General features: G+C 40.5%; 1 protein-coding gene across 1 annotated transcript in view; it reads right to left on the reverse strand.

Annotated features, from left to right (window-relative positions):
• EPAS1 (endothelial PAS domain protein 1) overlaps positions 1–17,603 on the reverse strand; it is a 75,778-nt gene that overhangs the window by 17,467 nt on the left and 40,708 nt on the right. The window contains exons 2-6 of the mRNA XM_079298020.1: positions 16,926–17,116; positions 6,556–6,707; positions 5,860–5,944; positions 5,245–5,363; positions 4,948–5,150 (exon numbers count right to left, since the gene is read on the reverse strand). Of these exons, the coding sequence (XP_079154146.1) occupies positions 4,948–5,150; positions 5,245–5,363; positions 5,860–5,944; positions 6,556–6,707; positions 16,926–17,116 (750 nt within the window). The remainder of the gene's footprint in view (positions 1–4,947; positions 5,151–5,244; positions 5,364–5,859; positions 5,945–6,555; positions 6,708–16,925; positions 17,117–17,603) is intronic.

Here is a 17,603-nt window from a genome sequence, read left to right on the forward strand (position 1 = left end):
TTGTTCATGGAAGAAGACTGGGCAAAACCAAGAGCCTGCCCAGCCCCTGGACCAGGAGGCAGTGAGTGCTTTAGCACCTCACCTGAGCATCACTTTGAGGTTTGCCAGTGAGGTGCACCCTCTAAACTCTGTGTGCTCTCCACAGGAGCCTCTTAGCTGCACAAAATGCCAAGTGAGCACACAGAGGACTAAATGCAAAGGAAAAGGCATCCCATGGAGCTATGAGAAGGAGTACACAGCTAAGAAAGTCAGGAAAATGTCTACATCCCATAATACCAAAGGATGATTTACAAAACTGAGTATAGGCACAAGACTTCTACCCTTGTTTAGACACCAGACAGAAAACTGTTCTTTGTGCAAACTGTGGAATGACAAAATTAGAAAACAAACTGTATGGTGGTTTTGGATGGCATTCCTGTCACGGTAGGCTTTGTGTTTCCTTTGCATCTGTAGAATGCTAATTAGTAAGATAATAATAATTTTTTGTTGAAGATGACAGGTGGGCTGTGAGGCTGTTTATTTTCCTGTTACCAACTAGTTTCTGAGAACACTAATACCTTTGGGAGAATCTTATTTTTTTTACCAGACTGGCACTTCAGTTTTCTGAGCTAAACTTGTCATCATGATGTACAGAGGTCAAAATCTCAGAAAACACAGTGAAGAGGTGGGCAATAGCCTTCTGCAGTAGATCTGTCCCAACTGCCACCACTCATGAGTGTTTTGTGCACTATTTTGGTTTCCCTTAAATATGCAATATATATAAGTACCTTAATATTGAATTTTTGGGACATGGAATGAAGGCAAATTTTGTGCTTAGGGCATGCAATTGAGAAACAAGCAATCTGAATCCTGTTTCTAGGTTTGAACAACTTTGCCCTATTTTACCTCTTTGAGACATGGCGAAACAATCAAACCTCACTGCTTCAAGGCTGCATTTCCTACAAGATGAGCTAGTTCAAGTATTTTTGCTTTTCTTAAAATTGTGCTTTTCTGTCCCTTTATAGGAGCACAAAGCTTTTTATTGTACACCATTTCTAGAGTTAAAATAGTATGGTAAGAACCATCAGAAAGACTGCTCTAATGTTTACTGCTTATAAAAAGTAGCCAGGTGTATATTCATTGGGCCCTATTCATTGGACTGCACCAGTGAGGGTGTGGATCTCTTAACAAAGTCTTTCTGTATTCGAACTATTACCAAGTTATTGAAGTTAAATTGGTCTTGAGAGGAACAAACAAAACAAAGTTATACTTAAAGCAGAATGAGTTAAAAAAAAGAGAGAGAGAAAAAAGAATAAAGCCTAACATAGACACTATGCCTGGGGTAGAGCATTCTGTCAGCCTGCTAAAGCAGGCAGTGGGGCAGTCGTGTCAACTAACCACATTTCCTCTCAAAAATATTAATGGCTGCTGCTACTCTAACCCTGGCCAATGAAAAAAAAAAACAAAAACAAAAAACAAACAACAAAAACAAAATGCAAAATCCTGGGTCCCCTGGCCACTACTGAGCAGGATGGATGGCCTGGTCAGGGGTATCTGCCCTGTGAGCAAAAAAACTACATGTGTACATGAAAATCTTCACCAGGACCATCACTCACACTCATTTTGGCTACCTAAATCAAGTTTTAGTTATTAACCAAAGAAGTAGGTCACATTTTACTCTTAAATATGACATATACCAAAAAGTCAGTTTTGTCAAATGTGGATCTTTGGCTTCAGATATCACCACTTCACTCGTCTCCATACTGCATTTTCCCCTGAGCAGGAATTGAGGTCCATTCAAATGCCTGTGTTCTCATTTAACTTAAAAGTACCCCCCAAGTGTAAGTCAAATGGCAAATTGACTTAAATCCTCCTCCAAAGTCCTGTGCCTGCATATTTCTTATTTACTTGGACATAACTGGAAACACAATAAAATTCAGTTTCCTCTTAGTTGGGCACAGCCTGGATCCCACATGAATACTCATATGGGAAATCTAACTGGGACCAACAGTATGGCATTGCATTTTCCTGCATCATTCTATTCTGAATCATCACATATCCTTTTGTCTTCTTCAACTCTAGCATTAACATGTCCCAGTCAAGAAAAAGAAGAAAAGGCTATATATAACTAATTTGGTTTCTAGTAATCAGGGAAATTTGATCCCCCATAGCAAGCCATGCCTTCAAGGTGCAGATGCCACCAAGGTAACAAAATTGCCTTTGTACAAAGACGTTCCTTTTCTTCTGACTAAAACACCCTCACTGGCAATCCCTCCTGACACAAAAGCATTGTGCAGCTGAACTAAATTCCCACTTGGATTATTAAATTGTACCCCGATCAACATTTCTGTAGTACAGCTAAAATAATCCTTCCAATAAACCACTTAGCCAAGATAAGTGGAGCAAAAGAACAGTTTTAAATCACTCTCCAAGAATGGCTAAAGCAGGCATTTAAGAAAAAAACACTTATTTATTATTCATATCTACGAACCTTTCTCTACAGGCTCATCACCTTGCAAAAACTGTTTTAAGCATACAAACATATTCCACCTAACCACTGGCAAGTCATAGGCCCACATGCATAATTTATTTTTGGAAGACAAATTATATGGGCTACTGTCTCACATGTTTTAAATGATGGCCAGTCTTGCCTGCTTCACATTACATCTACCCTATACCCTCCTAAGGAAAAGCCAACTAGTTTTTGTCCCAAAATGCTGTAAGGTATATTAAGGTATATTTTACATGATGCTTTGTGACAGAGACAATGAGCTTTCCTTAGGAGATAATACTCAGAAATCAGAGAGCTTCTTTGACTGAGTGCTTTGAAAAATAAAAACCTAATGCTCCCTGGAAGCAGACCTGTCCACACCAGATGAACTGCAAGGAGGACACCAGGACCACTGCAGAAGCCTGGTGGAGGAGGCACACTGCCCTCAATGACACCGGCCCTGAACTGGAAAGACACTGTCCCTTATGGTGCAAGGAACTGTGTCAGCCCTGCTGTGTCCTGCAGAAAGGACAGAGTATGTAGAAAAGAGTTTAGGCACCTGACTGGCACATGCTGCCTTCCCTCCTCTGCTCCCCAGCCTGGATTTACATTCTTGGCATAAGCTGCTCCTTCAATGCAATTTGTCTAGCAGCACTGAATTTCATAAGAACAGCTGAGTGTTTTGCATTTTTATGTATTTAGTGATGTGTCGCCTGCTGGAGAGAAATCAACATCCCTCTGGGAGGAAAGCAGGGGCCAGGCAGATCTGCTGCGAAGAACAAAAAAGGTTTGTGAGCTCTCCTCCTTCTCTGTTCTGACTATCTTTCTGCAGCTTTACCAAAATATGAATAACACAGGAATGAAAAATCCAACTGAAACTATCCCGTAAAAGATATGCTACTTTGTTGTCTGGTTTTAGAGAAAAAAAATCTTTAAAAACCCTACAAGTTCAATCCTCCAGAGGAAGCTGTTGTATTTCACTGATATGTAAAATATTTTCCCTGTAAATCAAATGCCCACTATTTATGACAAGGCATAACATATCATTATTTTTTAAATAAGTATGGGTATCTTTAATGGGATAGCATCAGTCCCTCTAATTCTCATTTATAATGGCTTATGTGTTAAGTCTTGCAGACACATGTGAATGCTGCAATAAAGCAAAATCCTCTGCTACTCTCCTGTAGCCTGCCACTGAATGGTCCTAGTAATTCAGAGCACATTGCTTTTAATAGAGTCACTACCATATTGTTGCTTCTCCCTCCAGCAGCAAAATCCTTTTGATATCTCAATATTTTCATGAAAATATTAACAAAGGAAAAAGTCTGATTACATCAGAGAGCATTTCTAGTTACTTGCTGCACTGTTCTCAGAGAGGTCAGAAGGTCAGTCACAAGTTTCACACTTGCAATCTTGCTTTCATCCACAGCTGCTAACACTGCAAGTTTACATGGCTACTTCATTACAGTGTTTAAAAAGATAATCTTACTTAGCAAAGTTTAAAAAAACTTTCGAAGGTTGAAGAAATCAACAAAGATGTTGGTCCTGTGAGTTTCTGCGTAAATTGCAAGCATGCATGTAATCTCACTGATAACCCTCCAGGCCTCAGAGGTTGCTAGCATCTCTGAATTTGAGGAGACCAATTCCTTTAGGCAGAAAAGTTAATCTTAAATTCAGGGATGACCTCATAAACTTAAAAAAACCCAACAAAACAAACCCCAAATCCACAGCAGTTAAGACAGGACTTTCCAGGCAAATGGAGGACAGGAAGACACTTCATGGGAAGGGATTTCTCACATGCACAGAAGATAGTTATCACAGTACATAGACAGGGAGAAGAGATAGATGGCATGGAGAAAGATAAATGCCATGGAGATCCCAAGACAAGTCAGGCAGGTGGATTCTAGAGGGATCTCCATTTATTTCCACTCAAGAGTGAATTGTGGGGAGCAGAGAGTCAGCCCCTTGCTTGATCCAAGGTCCTTCCTTCCCGTTCATTTCGTCACTAACAGGTGCAGGGAGATAACCAATAAAGGCTATTTGCTTTTCATTGTGCAAGAGGCTGCAACTCCATTTCAGAGCAGCAGGTACTCCGGATGCCTTGGCAATTCTTGGTTAATGCAGAGCATAAAGTACTTGCCAGCTAACTGATAACAGCATCCTGGGCCAACCCAGCCGTAAAACAGTCCTTGACTAAGGTCCGTACAGCCATGGGACATGATCTCTAACACATGGGAACAAGCGTTGTGGCTCCAAGTTGCCTCATCTTCTGCCAGTAACACTGAATTCCTCACTTGGCAGGACAAGGAAATACAGCAGGAATACAGTTTCACTCAAACTGAAATTTTTGAGTGTATTAAATGAGCCACTAAATAGCCATTTCGGTAACAGGTCCACACAAGACATTTGGAAGAACTGTCTTGTTTTGTTCAAGAAGATAAAAACACCTCTGGGAATGAAAAGCCAATGGAACATACCTGTCATCACAGTAGGTGAATTTCATGTCCATGCTATGGCGACTCAGGAAGGTCTTGCTGTCCAGAGGGATATCAATGTTTGAAGGGTGCTGAATAGGTTCACACATTATTATAAGGCAGGTGAGGAGAGGCTCCTTATACCCACACAGACTGTGAGGAGGGCAAGTGTTATACACTTTAACTTGCCCAGTGCAGTGCAAAACCTGAAATAACAAGAAACAAACTTAGGATGTACTTTTTCTCCACATCAAAATGTCTATTAAAATGAAACCCATTAAGTTGGCTCAAATGTTGTACCTTCCACGTGGCAGACTTGAGGTTAACAGTTCTGCCTCTGTTGGTAACAGTGCATTTCATCCTCATGAAGAAGTCACGCTCAGTTGACATCTCTTTGCTTTTCTTTCCAAAGCCTGGCCCTGCATAAGGAAAAGGCAAACTAATTTTCTCATTTTCCTTCTTTATTTCTTCTACTTATAAGCATGAAGGATTCAACAGAAAGAACAGACTAATTCTCAGGTAATTTACCAGCAGAAACCATCAAAGATGCATTCACCCTTGCAGAGCAGTTTGTAGAGCTCAGATCTAAAACCCTTAAGTGGAACTTAAATAGGACTTTGTGCATTTTAAGTCTATGTTTTAGCTTGCAGCACATGAATCTTTTCACAGCGTTACAATTGAAAACATTATACCTGCCTAAACTTGATGAAAGGAAAATACTAAACAAACAGTTCCTTAGTACTTTCATATTTAAGCAATATTTGGCAAAAATAAAGAATCTGCAAAACACTGAATAACAGTTAATGATTACTGTAGGAACAAAAATTCCTTTTACCATGACAAACAGATCTCTACTGCTATCCATTTACTTCATTTGGTTATTGCAAAAACAAACAGGGATTTTGCCATTATTACCATTTTTCAGACTCAGATTCTCTCGAATTTCTTCATGGTCACATGGATGAGTGAAGTCAAAAATGCTGTGTCCAGTGAGTTCCACCTGTGTGGAGGCAAGAGCTATACATAGCCAAATCAAAGCAGTAGTCAAATGAAAGCAACTGAAAGTATTTATCTGTTTCTAAATACAATTGAAATGGAACTGGTCACTAAGGTGCATTGACAGGATACTCACAGACACAAATCCCACGACCCTCCCTTTGTTTATCCTATGCAAAACTCCCCATTTTCTCCCCAGAACAATTCTCTTATCTTTGAATTTGCACAGTGCAGTTAACAGTCAACACCACTTGTTATTTTTGACACAGGAGAAAACTCCCAATCCACAAAGCAGAAAAGGGGGGACCCAAAAGAGCAGCTCTATCCCCTCTGTCCCACTATCTAAGGCACAAATAGAATGAATGCCTTCTCATCTCCCCAGTAAGATCTAGGAAGGCAACTTTGCAGTCACCAATGACATGATAACTTGATAGGAAGGGAGAGGGAACCTGCAACCTGTGGTGTCTGCTGTGCAGGGTACCTGCCTGAGAAATAAGACATTTTATTTCCAGCCCTTTTTGCAGTGACACACAGCTGGGTATTCTGCATTTAGAAATAAGAGTTGTTTCTGTGAACTGTATTACAAAGAGAGGAAAGCGTAAGGGAACAAGTTACCTGGGTAAGACCCATGTATTTGTTGACATTCTCTGACAAAAAGATCATGTCTCCATCCTGTGTCACCACGGCAATAAATCCCTCCAAAGCTTTCAGGTACAAGTTGTCCATCTGCTGGTCTGCCTCTAGTTCATTCTCATTGTCAGCACATACTGAGGGAAAAAAAAGAAATAAAAGCATTTAAAGCCTTCAGCACCCCAGCCAGCCTTTTTTAATGCAGACACATCCGGTGACAAGGCAATAAAATATTGTTTTGCTGTTAAAATTTCCTTTCAACAAACCTCTTCTGGGGGGGCCTACTGAACAGCATATGAAAAGGATGCCCTTATCTCTAGGAAAGGCAGGAGATACTTTTCTAAATCTTTTGGCAAATACAAGATCCTTTCTTCACCTTCAGCATGTCTCTGCAAGACGTTTTTCCAGTCACTAACACCTGCAGATGCAAATGACTGAAGTGCATCTTCTTTGTGCATGTTCTCTTAGCCACTTGCAACATTTGTACCTCCTAACAGGCACAAGGTAGAGAGCAAGTCTTACAGAAGGTACATAAATCTGTGTATCCCTAACAAACACCTAACAGGACTCTTCCATCAGGTCAGGTTTTCTAAGAAGTTCAAATACAGCTCCTACAAAACTTGCCTAAATAGACCTTTTCACTCAGTACAGAGACATCTGTTAAGACTACATTGAATAAAAAATATAGAAAACTCCCTTGAACTCATTCTGGGTAAATCTCTTTGTCACCCCATAAATCTCAATATTCCTTGGAGACCCATCTGACTGATTGATACCCGCTTTTTCATCTTCAGACCTCAGAATTTCCTATGCTCCACTCCACCAAAGTATGACAAGCTTCATCACCCACTCACACTTCCCCTGTTCCTCAGACTCTCCTTGTATCCTAGATGTTTGCTTGTGCAGATTCATGAACCCAGTGCACCTCACTAATTTCTGGGAGAGACATGCCTCCTTTCAGCTGAAACCTAAGGCCATGCTAGAATATTTATTACTGGTGCTAGCTGGTGTTTTTTTGGTTATACATTTTCCTGGTACCTTCTGGCTGCAGTGTAGTGACAATTGATGGCACCATGATGCTCTTGTCATGTATGCTCTAATTGTGCCATGGGAGGCAGCACCTGACAAAACTGCAGGCAGGGGGGAAAGGGGCAGACACTGCTCCTCCTGATGCCAGTCACACAAATGCCCATTTCCCTATTATGCTTTTAAGCATGTCTCAGCTCCATGAATAAGAAGCTGTCAAGGAATGACATGCAATCAGCTAGTATTGAAAAAATTCTGTGTAGGAGCTGGCCCATTAATTTCTTGGTATGTTTTATGTGAAACTTCTGAAATTATTTTTTACAAAACCACTTACAGATATTGTATCAGTCTGTACCTCAGACATGCTGTGGTGAGCTTATCTTCACAGTTTTGTCAGTTAGCCTGCATTTTTGTGATCAGTCATCGCAAATGTCATAGTAAGGCTCTAATTTTGAAGGAAAAAAGCAAGTAAAAGAAGAAAAAATCACACCTTGTTGTCTCAGAATAAGGAATTACCAACTCCAATTTATAGGGCCGTGGGTAAGTCCCATCTAGATCAAAGCTGCCATAGAGCCCATGGAAGAAAGGGTGATGAGAGAATAGCTGAAGTGATTCTGCTGGAGCTCCCCATGCTCCTTCCTGGTGGCAGAAGAGTGCACTCAATTGGGTCCACCACCAATTCTCCTGTCCAGAGGCTCCAGCCATAATTACATCAGCCTTACTTACAAGAACAGTGGGACACAAACGCATTTATTGAAGAAGTTGCACCTCTGATAGTTTAATGTTGTAATTTCAGTTTACATTTAGTTCTGTAGTACAAATACTGTTAGCACTTAAGAAAAGTCATTAATTGTTGTTCTTTTCCTCAGTGAAACTGATCCTATTCCTTCATGTTTCTTGTTGAAACACTCATTTTGCAAGAAGTCTAGAAGCAGGAATAGGGCATTGCTTTGTAAAACATTACATGATTTGAGTTTGTTGCTTTTTTGAATAGGGAAGAGGCTGAGCCAAATTAATGCTGTTTTTACTTTGAAGCACTGAAGAGAGATGATTAGAGGATAAGTTTGATCTATACAGCTCCTGGAACTGCAACTGCTAGTGCCTGGGGATGGACTGCAAGCAAAACAAAAGGGATGAGCATTTGCAATTCAGAGCCCAGCAAGCACTGTTTGGAACAGGTAAGTGGTAACAAAAACGATGCTGGCTGCTGCTGCTGCATCCTCCTGTTCCTCAAACACCCCTCCCTGGCAGCAGCCCATCATGCATCATCCAAACAAGAGAAGAAATGGACTCACCCCCAGAGCTATGGAGAGCACTTGGTTTATCACCCTCTGCCTCTCAACAAGACTGTTGGCAGGGAACAGAGGATGCTCTCTGGGGATGGCCAGCACAGGCTGGGGATTGATCATTTCACAGCCCTGCACTGCAATTCTGGTACATATGCAGGAGCCAGTTCCTCCTCAGTACAAAGCAAATGACTTCAGGAAATTACATCAGGACTAGCATTTAAAATTCAGAAAATATACAATAATATATTTGAATAGTATGCACTTTGACCAAAATGACATTTAGGAAAGGAAAAAAAAAAAAAAAAAAAAGAGGTAAGTGACCATCTGCTCCCAAGCTTGTTTCTGCTGTGTAAAGAATGTCAAGGGTCTTTTTTTACTTTTCCGGAAGCAAACAAATGGTTTATTCAGCAGGGATCATGGCTATAGCCCAAGACAATCAGCCAAGTGTGGGTTCAGAGAAAAAAATGACTTTTCAGCTCTAACCCCAGACCCTCCTTTCCATTTTTTTTTTTCCCAGCTCATTAAGTTTGCATTAACAAAACATGACCATTCAAAGGCAGGAAGGCTATTCAAAGCATTTGTATTCTTAAATGCCTCCAACAGTGAAAGACAAACACTTTACTTGTATTATCAGATGATTAGGTTTGCTTTTCCATGTATATAAATTATATTACTTATACAAACACACACAGAGGACATGGATCACTCACATCAGGACTGCAGGTTCAAACCCTTAAGGTCCGAGCTGAGCACAGCACTTAAAGATACAGTCAACTTTAAAGCATGTGGTTACAGAGGTTTGTGGGATCAGAGTTCACTGTTTTTATTAAAATTATCTTCGTCCAGCTGGAGGCATCTGTGATGTGGACAGGGAGGAGGGAGAGAAGATTGTTTGTGTTGCTGTGCAGCCCATCTAACCTAACCCAAAAGCACAACCAAGGTGTTTTGCAGACACACTCCCCATGTAACTCAATAAAGCCCAGTGCACCCCCTCCTTTCTCCTCAGCAGCCTGGTTGCAGCAAGAAAGGGGAGCTGGCAGATACAGATTTCTTGTAGTACTTAATAGGGCACGCTCACATTTCAAAGACGAGGAAACCGCAGCCGCTACCAGGCACATAAAGGTGGGTGCCAAGAGCCAAAGCCACTCTGCTGCTGTTGCCCATCTATTCCTTGCCTGTCACCCCAGCAGCACTGGGAAACACACCACAGGTGCTCATGTCTTCGACTCTTTCCAGGCTCTTTGCAAACACAGCCCCAGAAGGTGTCATTTGTGCTAAACTGCTGAGGCAGATCAGCTACCTGAGGATCCTAAGTCTGCAGCAAAGAAATATGCTGGGCTGCACTGTGGCAGCCCTGGTATGCCCTGTATCAGGTAACTTGGTATAATTATAGTAATATAAATAATTAATAGGGGTCCCTCCTATGGCTGCAGTGTCAGCATTAGAGCACATTCCCTTTCTCCTGTGGAAACCACCAGCTACTAGTGCACAGAGGATATACACACTTTAGGAGAGTAATACATCAGAAACAATTCAGTCATTGCCACTAGCAAAAAATCTGGTTTGCTTCAGAAAGAATATTTTGCAGATGCAAAACAAATAATTACATAGCTACTGTGAGTTCCTCCCTGAAATCCCTATCATGTTTCACTCTGCTTTAAATTGTCTTCATTAATTTACCTTGGAGCTGAACTGGAGCACTAGTGTAAGAAAATTCAGCTTCAGATGGAAAATATTTGAGAAAGCCAGGACCAAGTGGAAGTGGGAAGTTAGCATGAGGAGTGAGAGCAGAACTTCAGCCTTGGGTTTCCAATAGGTCTGAGGTCATTTTATCCAGAGAGTAGCACCTCGTGTAGGCTTGCCAGGTTTTTGCAGGTCTTCAGGAGTGGTAACAGTGGCACTCAGTTTATACTGGTTTTTAGAGGGTGGGTTTGTTTTTTGTTTTTGTTTGTTTGTTTGATTGTTTTTTTGTTAGCATTGCACTTCAAAATAGCTGCTAGCTAAATTTTGAAATAAGCATATGTTTTTTGTTTTTTTCCTACAACTTTTTCCACCTCCCCCCAGCTAAAGGGAGTACCTCAGTTCAGGCACCATGACAGTACAGCAGGGAGACTGGACTGCAAATATGCTAGCTTAAATAACAGCACAGTTTAAATAACAGCACATTCAGCAGAATGAAGTGCTGTAATATTGTTGTTCATATTATAGCTACTTGATGTACCCCAAGCAAGATTGTGTTCATGCAACACTGGAAAGCCCATACAGGAGTAGAATCCCTGTCTAGGGGAGACTGGGAGATGTTGAAACATGTCAAAACACCTCGTAAAGCTGCTCCTGTGGCCTTCCTGGGATGACTGTCAGAGCTACAGGAGAGCCAGGAACAGAGCAATGGTGTCCCATATCCCAACATTTGATGGGTGATACATTGCTCACTTTGCCCCAAAGAAATACTTCTTGAATTTTGATACAGTATCTTTTTGGTCCATGTCTCAGTCTGTATTAAATTTTGGCAAGTATTTATTTTGACAAATTTTCTAATCACTAAATAGAATTTATTCATTGACAAGAAACTTTGAACTGTAATGGCAAATGCTTATTGCAGTGTTTATGATAGCCTTTTATGCTAAAAATAACTTTTGTAAACAAGCTTTGATTAATTCTCACTGTCAGGATGTGCACTGTTCCCAAGTTTAAGAACACTTTTTCCGTAGATGCTTGCTCATTTCCTTCAGTCCAACCTCTTGGAACGAGTCTGACGACTCAAAAATCAGGCTTCTCCTTAAAAGAAATCACTCTGCAGGTATAAACAACCTCCTAGAAAACAGCCTATAACTCCTCTCAGCACCTTTGATCTGACTCAAAGGGGTCTTTCTGGTCAGTTCAGAGGTAGACAATGATAAAATGTGTTTCTACTGGAGGTCACATCATCACCTGCACAGAATTTTCCTGGCTTTGTCTCTCATCCTGGTTCTTACAAGTACCAGTAAGTTGCTTACATATTGTACATAACTGATACCAGGCTACAGCTGCAGTTCCAGAGAAGGATTGTAAAACCTTCCTGATACCAGCAGGCAAAATTAGGGAAGATCTAACAGCAGCTTCATCCTGCATCAGAGAAAGAAGCTTTGAGACAGACTTGTCTCTTCCTGGTTTCTTGTTTTCCATCAAAGGAAAGTCACTGATTTTCCCCCCCTTTTTTTCTGTCTTGACAGGGCAGTACATCCTGTTCAAGGGGATATTTTCAATGTGTTCAATAAAAGCTTTCAATTTAGATACACCAAGAAAAAGCTACTCTTAAACTTGAAGCTTCCTGAAGGGCTCTTATCTCCAAGTGCACAAGCAATCTTGGATAAAGAAAACACTTATGTTAGTGTTGTTTTGATTGCAGTTTGTATCTAGCCAAATCATTCAGATGCTGCTCCCAGGAACTTGCTTGGAGTCCTGCAGCCATTGGTGTTGAATGTTGGGAATACAGCACCCCTTCAGACCAGGCCCTGAGTCCCATGGGACCTTTGGGTGCACCTTCCCCGAGAGGTGACATCACTTCAATCAGCTGAAGCACTCAACACTCACTCTCATTCCTAGCAGAATGGCTGGCATAAAACTATTTTTCCAATTTAATAAAAGCAACCAAGTAGACATGCTATTTTTAAAGCACTGTTTTATACCACAATGGTCTGACATTAGAGGCGGTTTGTCCAGACATTCAAAAACAATGCCCACATCGGTTCTCCCTGCAGTCTGTCCTCTCCTTTAAAAGCCTAGAGAAAAGCTATTTTTTCCCCTTCTGCTCCCTGCTGGCTTTCCGGCCCTGTTGTCTCCCTCCCTTGAAACCTTCACACTGGCTTCCTTGTGGCCTCCCTCTTCCCAAACAACTTCCCGTCTGTATCCCTGTTCCCTCCCCATTTCTGCTGTCTGCCTGCATAAGAACAACTCCCAGCCAGTTTCCTTTGCTGGATTTCTGCACAGAAAAGACACCCGGGTGACTACACAACTGGGATGGGATTAAGGCAAGCCAATAAAATAGTGTTTGCCTGATTAGCCTGATTAAAATGTCCATAGTCCTGGCACAGAGAAACTCACTGTACTAAAGAGTTCTGGTTCCTGGAACACCTTTAGCATCAGCATGGTTCAAATAAACACTTAAAATTATTGGCATTGTGCATACAGGCTTCCTAAAATGGATTATCATCCTCGTTTTCAGTCAAAAGGAGAACATCTGAGGCAGCCTTAGCAACTATCACAATGTTAGCCATTAACCAAGGCAGCCATGCTTTAGCAAAAGTCATTATTTCCCTTTTGCCATCTATTAGCTCCCCCAAAAAGCATCAGCCTTACTTACTAGCTGTACTAGAAAACAATAGGGAAAAAGTACTGCTAACAGTCTTTCTGACCACATTAAAGAACATAAGATCCCAAATCCAAAAACTCTACTACTGATAAGCATCTGAATTCCTATTTTCAGCAGCAACTTTATGGGATCAAAACCTTTACTTAAAATCAGCAAAGATCAGTTCTAAATTTATCCCAAACATTTGAATGTGACGATGGCAATAATGTACTATGCCAACAGAATTAGGAGACATCTTGAAAAATATTCAAGATGATCATAATTAAATATTTCTACTTAGCATTCCAATTATACCGTGTACTGTTCTGTGCACAACATGGAAACAGTATTATAAAGCTATTGTTTCAGTTTGCTTCCTGTGATACTAATCTCAATCAGGCCGTCAGACGAACAGCCTGCATTTCTAAATGTTAAAGGCTTCCTCTCCAACATTCCCACACAGAATTGCCTACTGTGAAAATCAAAGGGAAACGTGTTACTAAGTAAAGCAGCAACTTTTATAAAGCAAAACCTGGTATTTTTTACCCTTTTGAACTCTGAGATATACAACCAGCTATTTCCTATTATGATAGGATACAAGGGCCAAGCTCGGCCCTGCAGCGCCTGCCGGAGACGTGCACTCTGCAATCCAGAAGTCGAGATTTTTCAAGGCACGTAGCAGGAGAGCTCTCAATGAGGGCTCAGATTCAGGGGCTCTGCCATTCACCTGCTGGAAGAATGTGGGCATAGATTTCCCTAGGTCTTGGCTTCCCAACAGATAAATGATCATTATGCAGATACAACTAACAAAACAGCCCGAGTTACACAAGTGAAAAGCCCTATTCCGACTGAGGGAATAATAGGAAAGGGCATGAGGCACTCAATGCCAGTGGAGTGACACTGGCAAGTTGCCTATGGCCATCTCCAAAATCCCACCTGAGGCATCAGCTTGCAGAAAGATGAGGATACAGTCCTGGGAAAGGCCTTGTTCTCTCTGCTTCAGGCAAAATTGCCTTCAAACAGAGAGATGCGTTTAAGAATTGTGCCTACAAACAGTAACAAACTAAAATATGGTGTGGTAGTAGGTTTTGATAGACTAAATAAAAAAAAGAAAAATGGCAATCAGGCAGTAGTTTTTTCTCTATCACATTTTGAAGCTTTTTTCCAAGCTGCAGCAAATGTCATTTCAATGTCTAAATTACTGACAGAACAAATACACTCACTTAACTCCAGTTTACAATTAGGTGTCCAGCCCAAATAATCAAAGCCATTTCAAAAAAGGCAACATAAAGCAAAGAGGGGATTTGCAGGCTGGGACGGGCATTTGCTTCTATGAACTTCCATCTCCCTGTTTCCCAGTTCATCCATCAAGAGATGACAGTGTTCCTGTCAATCAACCCAGACTTCTCAAATGCAACAGTATATTTATGGTCAAATTCCAGGCTGCTAAACATGCACATGAAACCTTTGCTGCAGCTTTGCTTGGGGATCAGAAAGGGTCCAAAGCAGAAGCAAGAACAGAATGAGCACAAACATCACCCAAGCCCAATTTCCATCTTGCTTCACCCTCATCAAAACAGGATAAGCAGCAAATCCTTGATGTGTGAGCCTCCAGCTGGATCAAAAACTTACCACTCTGAATTAAACTGAACATCCTTCTAATGAAAGTCAGTGTCCTTATAAAGACTGACATTATTCAGAAGTCCACAAAGATAGGATACTTAACTTTTATGTTAGCTATACTCAGATTAGTAGAATAGTAGATGAGCAGCAGACAAAGTTTTCTGACTTGGGTTCTTTAACTACAACGTATTTTCATTATCAGATAATAATACCCAAAATTTTGAGAAAATCCATCCTTTTAAAGGTCAATTTCTCAGAATAGAAGCATCTAAGATTTTGAAACACTTATCTACACCTCTGATGTAGATGTACACCTCTGATTCCTAAAGATGCAGCCATGGACAAATCTGCATTTTATTAACAACACAAATTTTAATGAGAGGATTTACTCCAATATTTGGACTGGGGAAGTAAGTGCATCAGATTTAAGATGATGCAAATAACTAATACAGGGAAAGCATGAAATATTAAAGTACAGCCGCTGCTACTGTAACATTTTAATTCCAGATTATTTTCTGCTGCGTACTGGTGGTACTTAAAGAAAATGTGAATTGTCTACATGAATCATATTATTTTTCAAATACTGTCACAGAAGCATGTCTCAGAAATATCATATCTTTATGTGTATGTATGAATATTATACACATATATTGAATTGTCCACACTATCAAATGAGTCCAAGCCTTAACACTATAGAAGCATCAAAACAAATGTATTAGTCAGTTGACTTTTTCCTCACTGAGAAATGTAAATTAATTTGAAAAGTTCACTTTAATCTTAGCAGGTTTGCAAATGTATTTTTCTGATGAATGCATCCAACTATTTCATGTCAATTTTCACAGGCACGGACATTACTTATATTATAAGTTAGAGCCTCTCAGAAGTTTACTTTTCCTATGGTGTGTCAGTCTCCAGTTCATGCCATATAAATATTTGAAAAGCTGAGGTTGTGTTTTTATGAGAAAGTTACTAACAAATTGGCTTTGTTTAAGAACATTTACCTATTTACGCAACTTCTTCAAGTATCAGTTACATGACAAAATCAGACATGATTTCCAAACACTGTTCAGGACAAACTTTTCACAGATGTACATATTAAAAGCACATTCTAAAAGATAAGATAAAAATGCCTACATTTTATACAGTAGGCTTCAGCAAAAGCCAAAAGTGCTACGAGAAATTAGAGAGTGCACAGAAGCAGAACTGAATTTGTCTTATTCCAGACTAACCAACAACAAACCAACAGCAAATTCGCCTACAAAATGGGTTGCTTCCTAACAACATTTTTTAAAGTAATTGCTCTTGGATGACTCAACTTTTCTGTGTAGAGGAAGTGCAATCGTGACCTTATTGGGAGTCTTGCCATTAATGAAGGAAAAGACAAAATTCTGGGGTTACCATTCACAAACAATGCAGGTATTGTTTTCTTAACATATTCTCAACACTCACAGGTCACCGTGTGAAAGTTCTGGAAACATCAGTTGTTTTCATTGATCGTACAGGCTGCTCAAGACACGTATTTCCATACAAGTGGTTATTCAAGTATAGGGGCAAAGTAAGAATATTCCTAATTTTATCAGTTTTCACAGGCTATAAAAGTTATGCTTATTCACATTTCGTACTAGTCCAACATGAGCAAAACTGACTGCATAGAATCCACTCACATCAAGTATTTAGAAGTTGTTTTAGCTATCTTAGTACAGCTTGTTTTCAGCAATCTAACTACTACTCTTTGCCAGTGGATAGCACAATTACCCCTTTAAAACAAAGTATTGGACCTTCAGAGCATCCCAGCTGCTGTTTGAATGTGCAGGCACAAACATGCTTTCCACGCCAAAACAAAAATTATTTGTTTCAGCATGGAAGTTTAAGTCATGTTTGAATTCTGATTACACTCTTAAAAGCTCAAAATCTCGCAACTGAGATTAACAAACCACCTTCAAGAGTTCTCAGAGGTTGTACTTAGAGAGACAAAAAACCTGCATTAATTGTTACTTTGGTAACACTGTAGTCAGAGAAGAGCATGCAGTCTTACCAAGCTGCCATCGGCCAGCCCAGACAATCAACTTCTTTTAGCCAGGTCTTACCTGAAGACAAAAGCTTATGAGTCCGTAGGAAACTGATTGCCAGGCGCATTATGGATGCCTTGTCCAGGTGGGAACTGATGTTGTGGGGCAGGGGCAGCTCATGTGCCAGCTCATAGAAAACCTCGGTCTCTTTGCTTCTTCTGCATCTCGCTGCATCTCTTGATTTCTCCTTCCTCCGTTCAGAACTGCTCCTGACAGGTAAAGAAGAGAAAGGAAAAAGCATTTCTTGAGATGCAGTTCACAACTTGAGGCATTTACCAGAGTACATCTTCTCAGCAATAAATCCATTCTGTCAAGTGTTTGAAATCAAATGGCCAGGCTTTAATACCTATTTGTGCCCTTTGAATGGGAATTAGGAGAGGACTGCCACAGCTGGAAAGGGCTCCCATTGTACATGAATCAGCCTCTGAACGCCCTGAATCCCCACGCAGTTCAACAGGATTGAGATCTGCCTCAGGCAAGAGATTCAAAATGAAACAGCAAACTATTACTCCTGAGATTCAGGAAACATTAAAAATATTTTCTTTGTTCCATCTAAATTTACTTACTCTGGGACAGGGTGGCAATCCTTTCTAAAGCTAGAACAATTACAGTGAATATGGCTGTGACATAGATACAACAATGTTGTGGAGTTTCAATGGCTGCATTCCACATTAAAATAAAAGTAGCAGTAGAGTA

Source organism: Erithacus rubecula (genome assembly GCF_903797595.1).
Source record: "Erithacus rubecula genome assembly, chromosome: 2".
Classification (NCBI taxonomy): Eukaryota; Metazoa; Chordata; class Aves; order Passeriformes; family Muscicapidae; genus Erithacus; species Erithacus rubecula.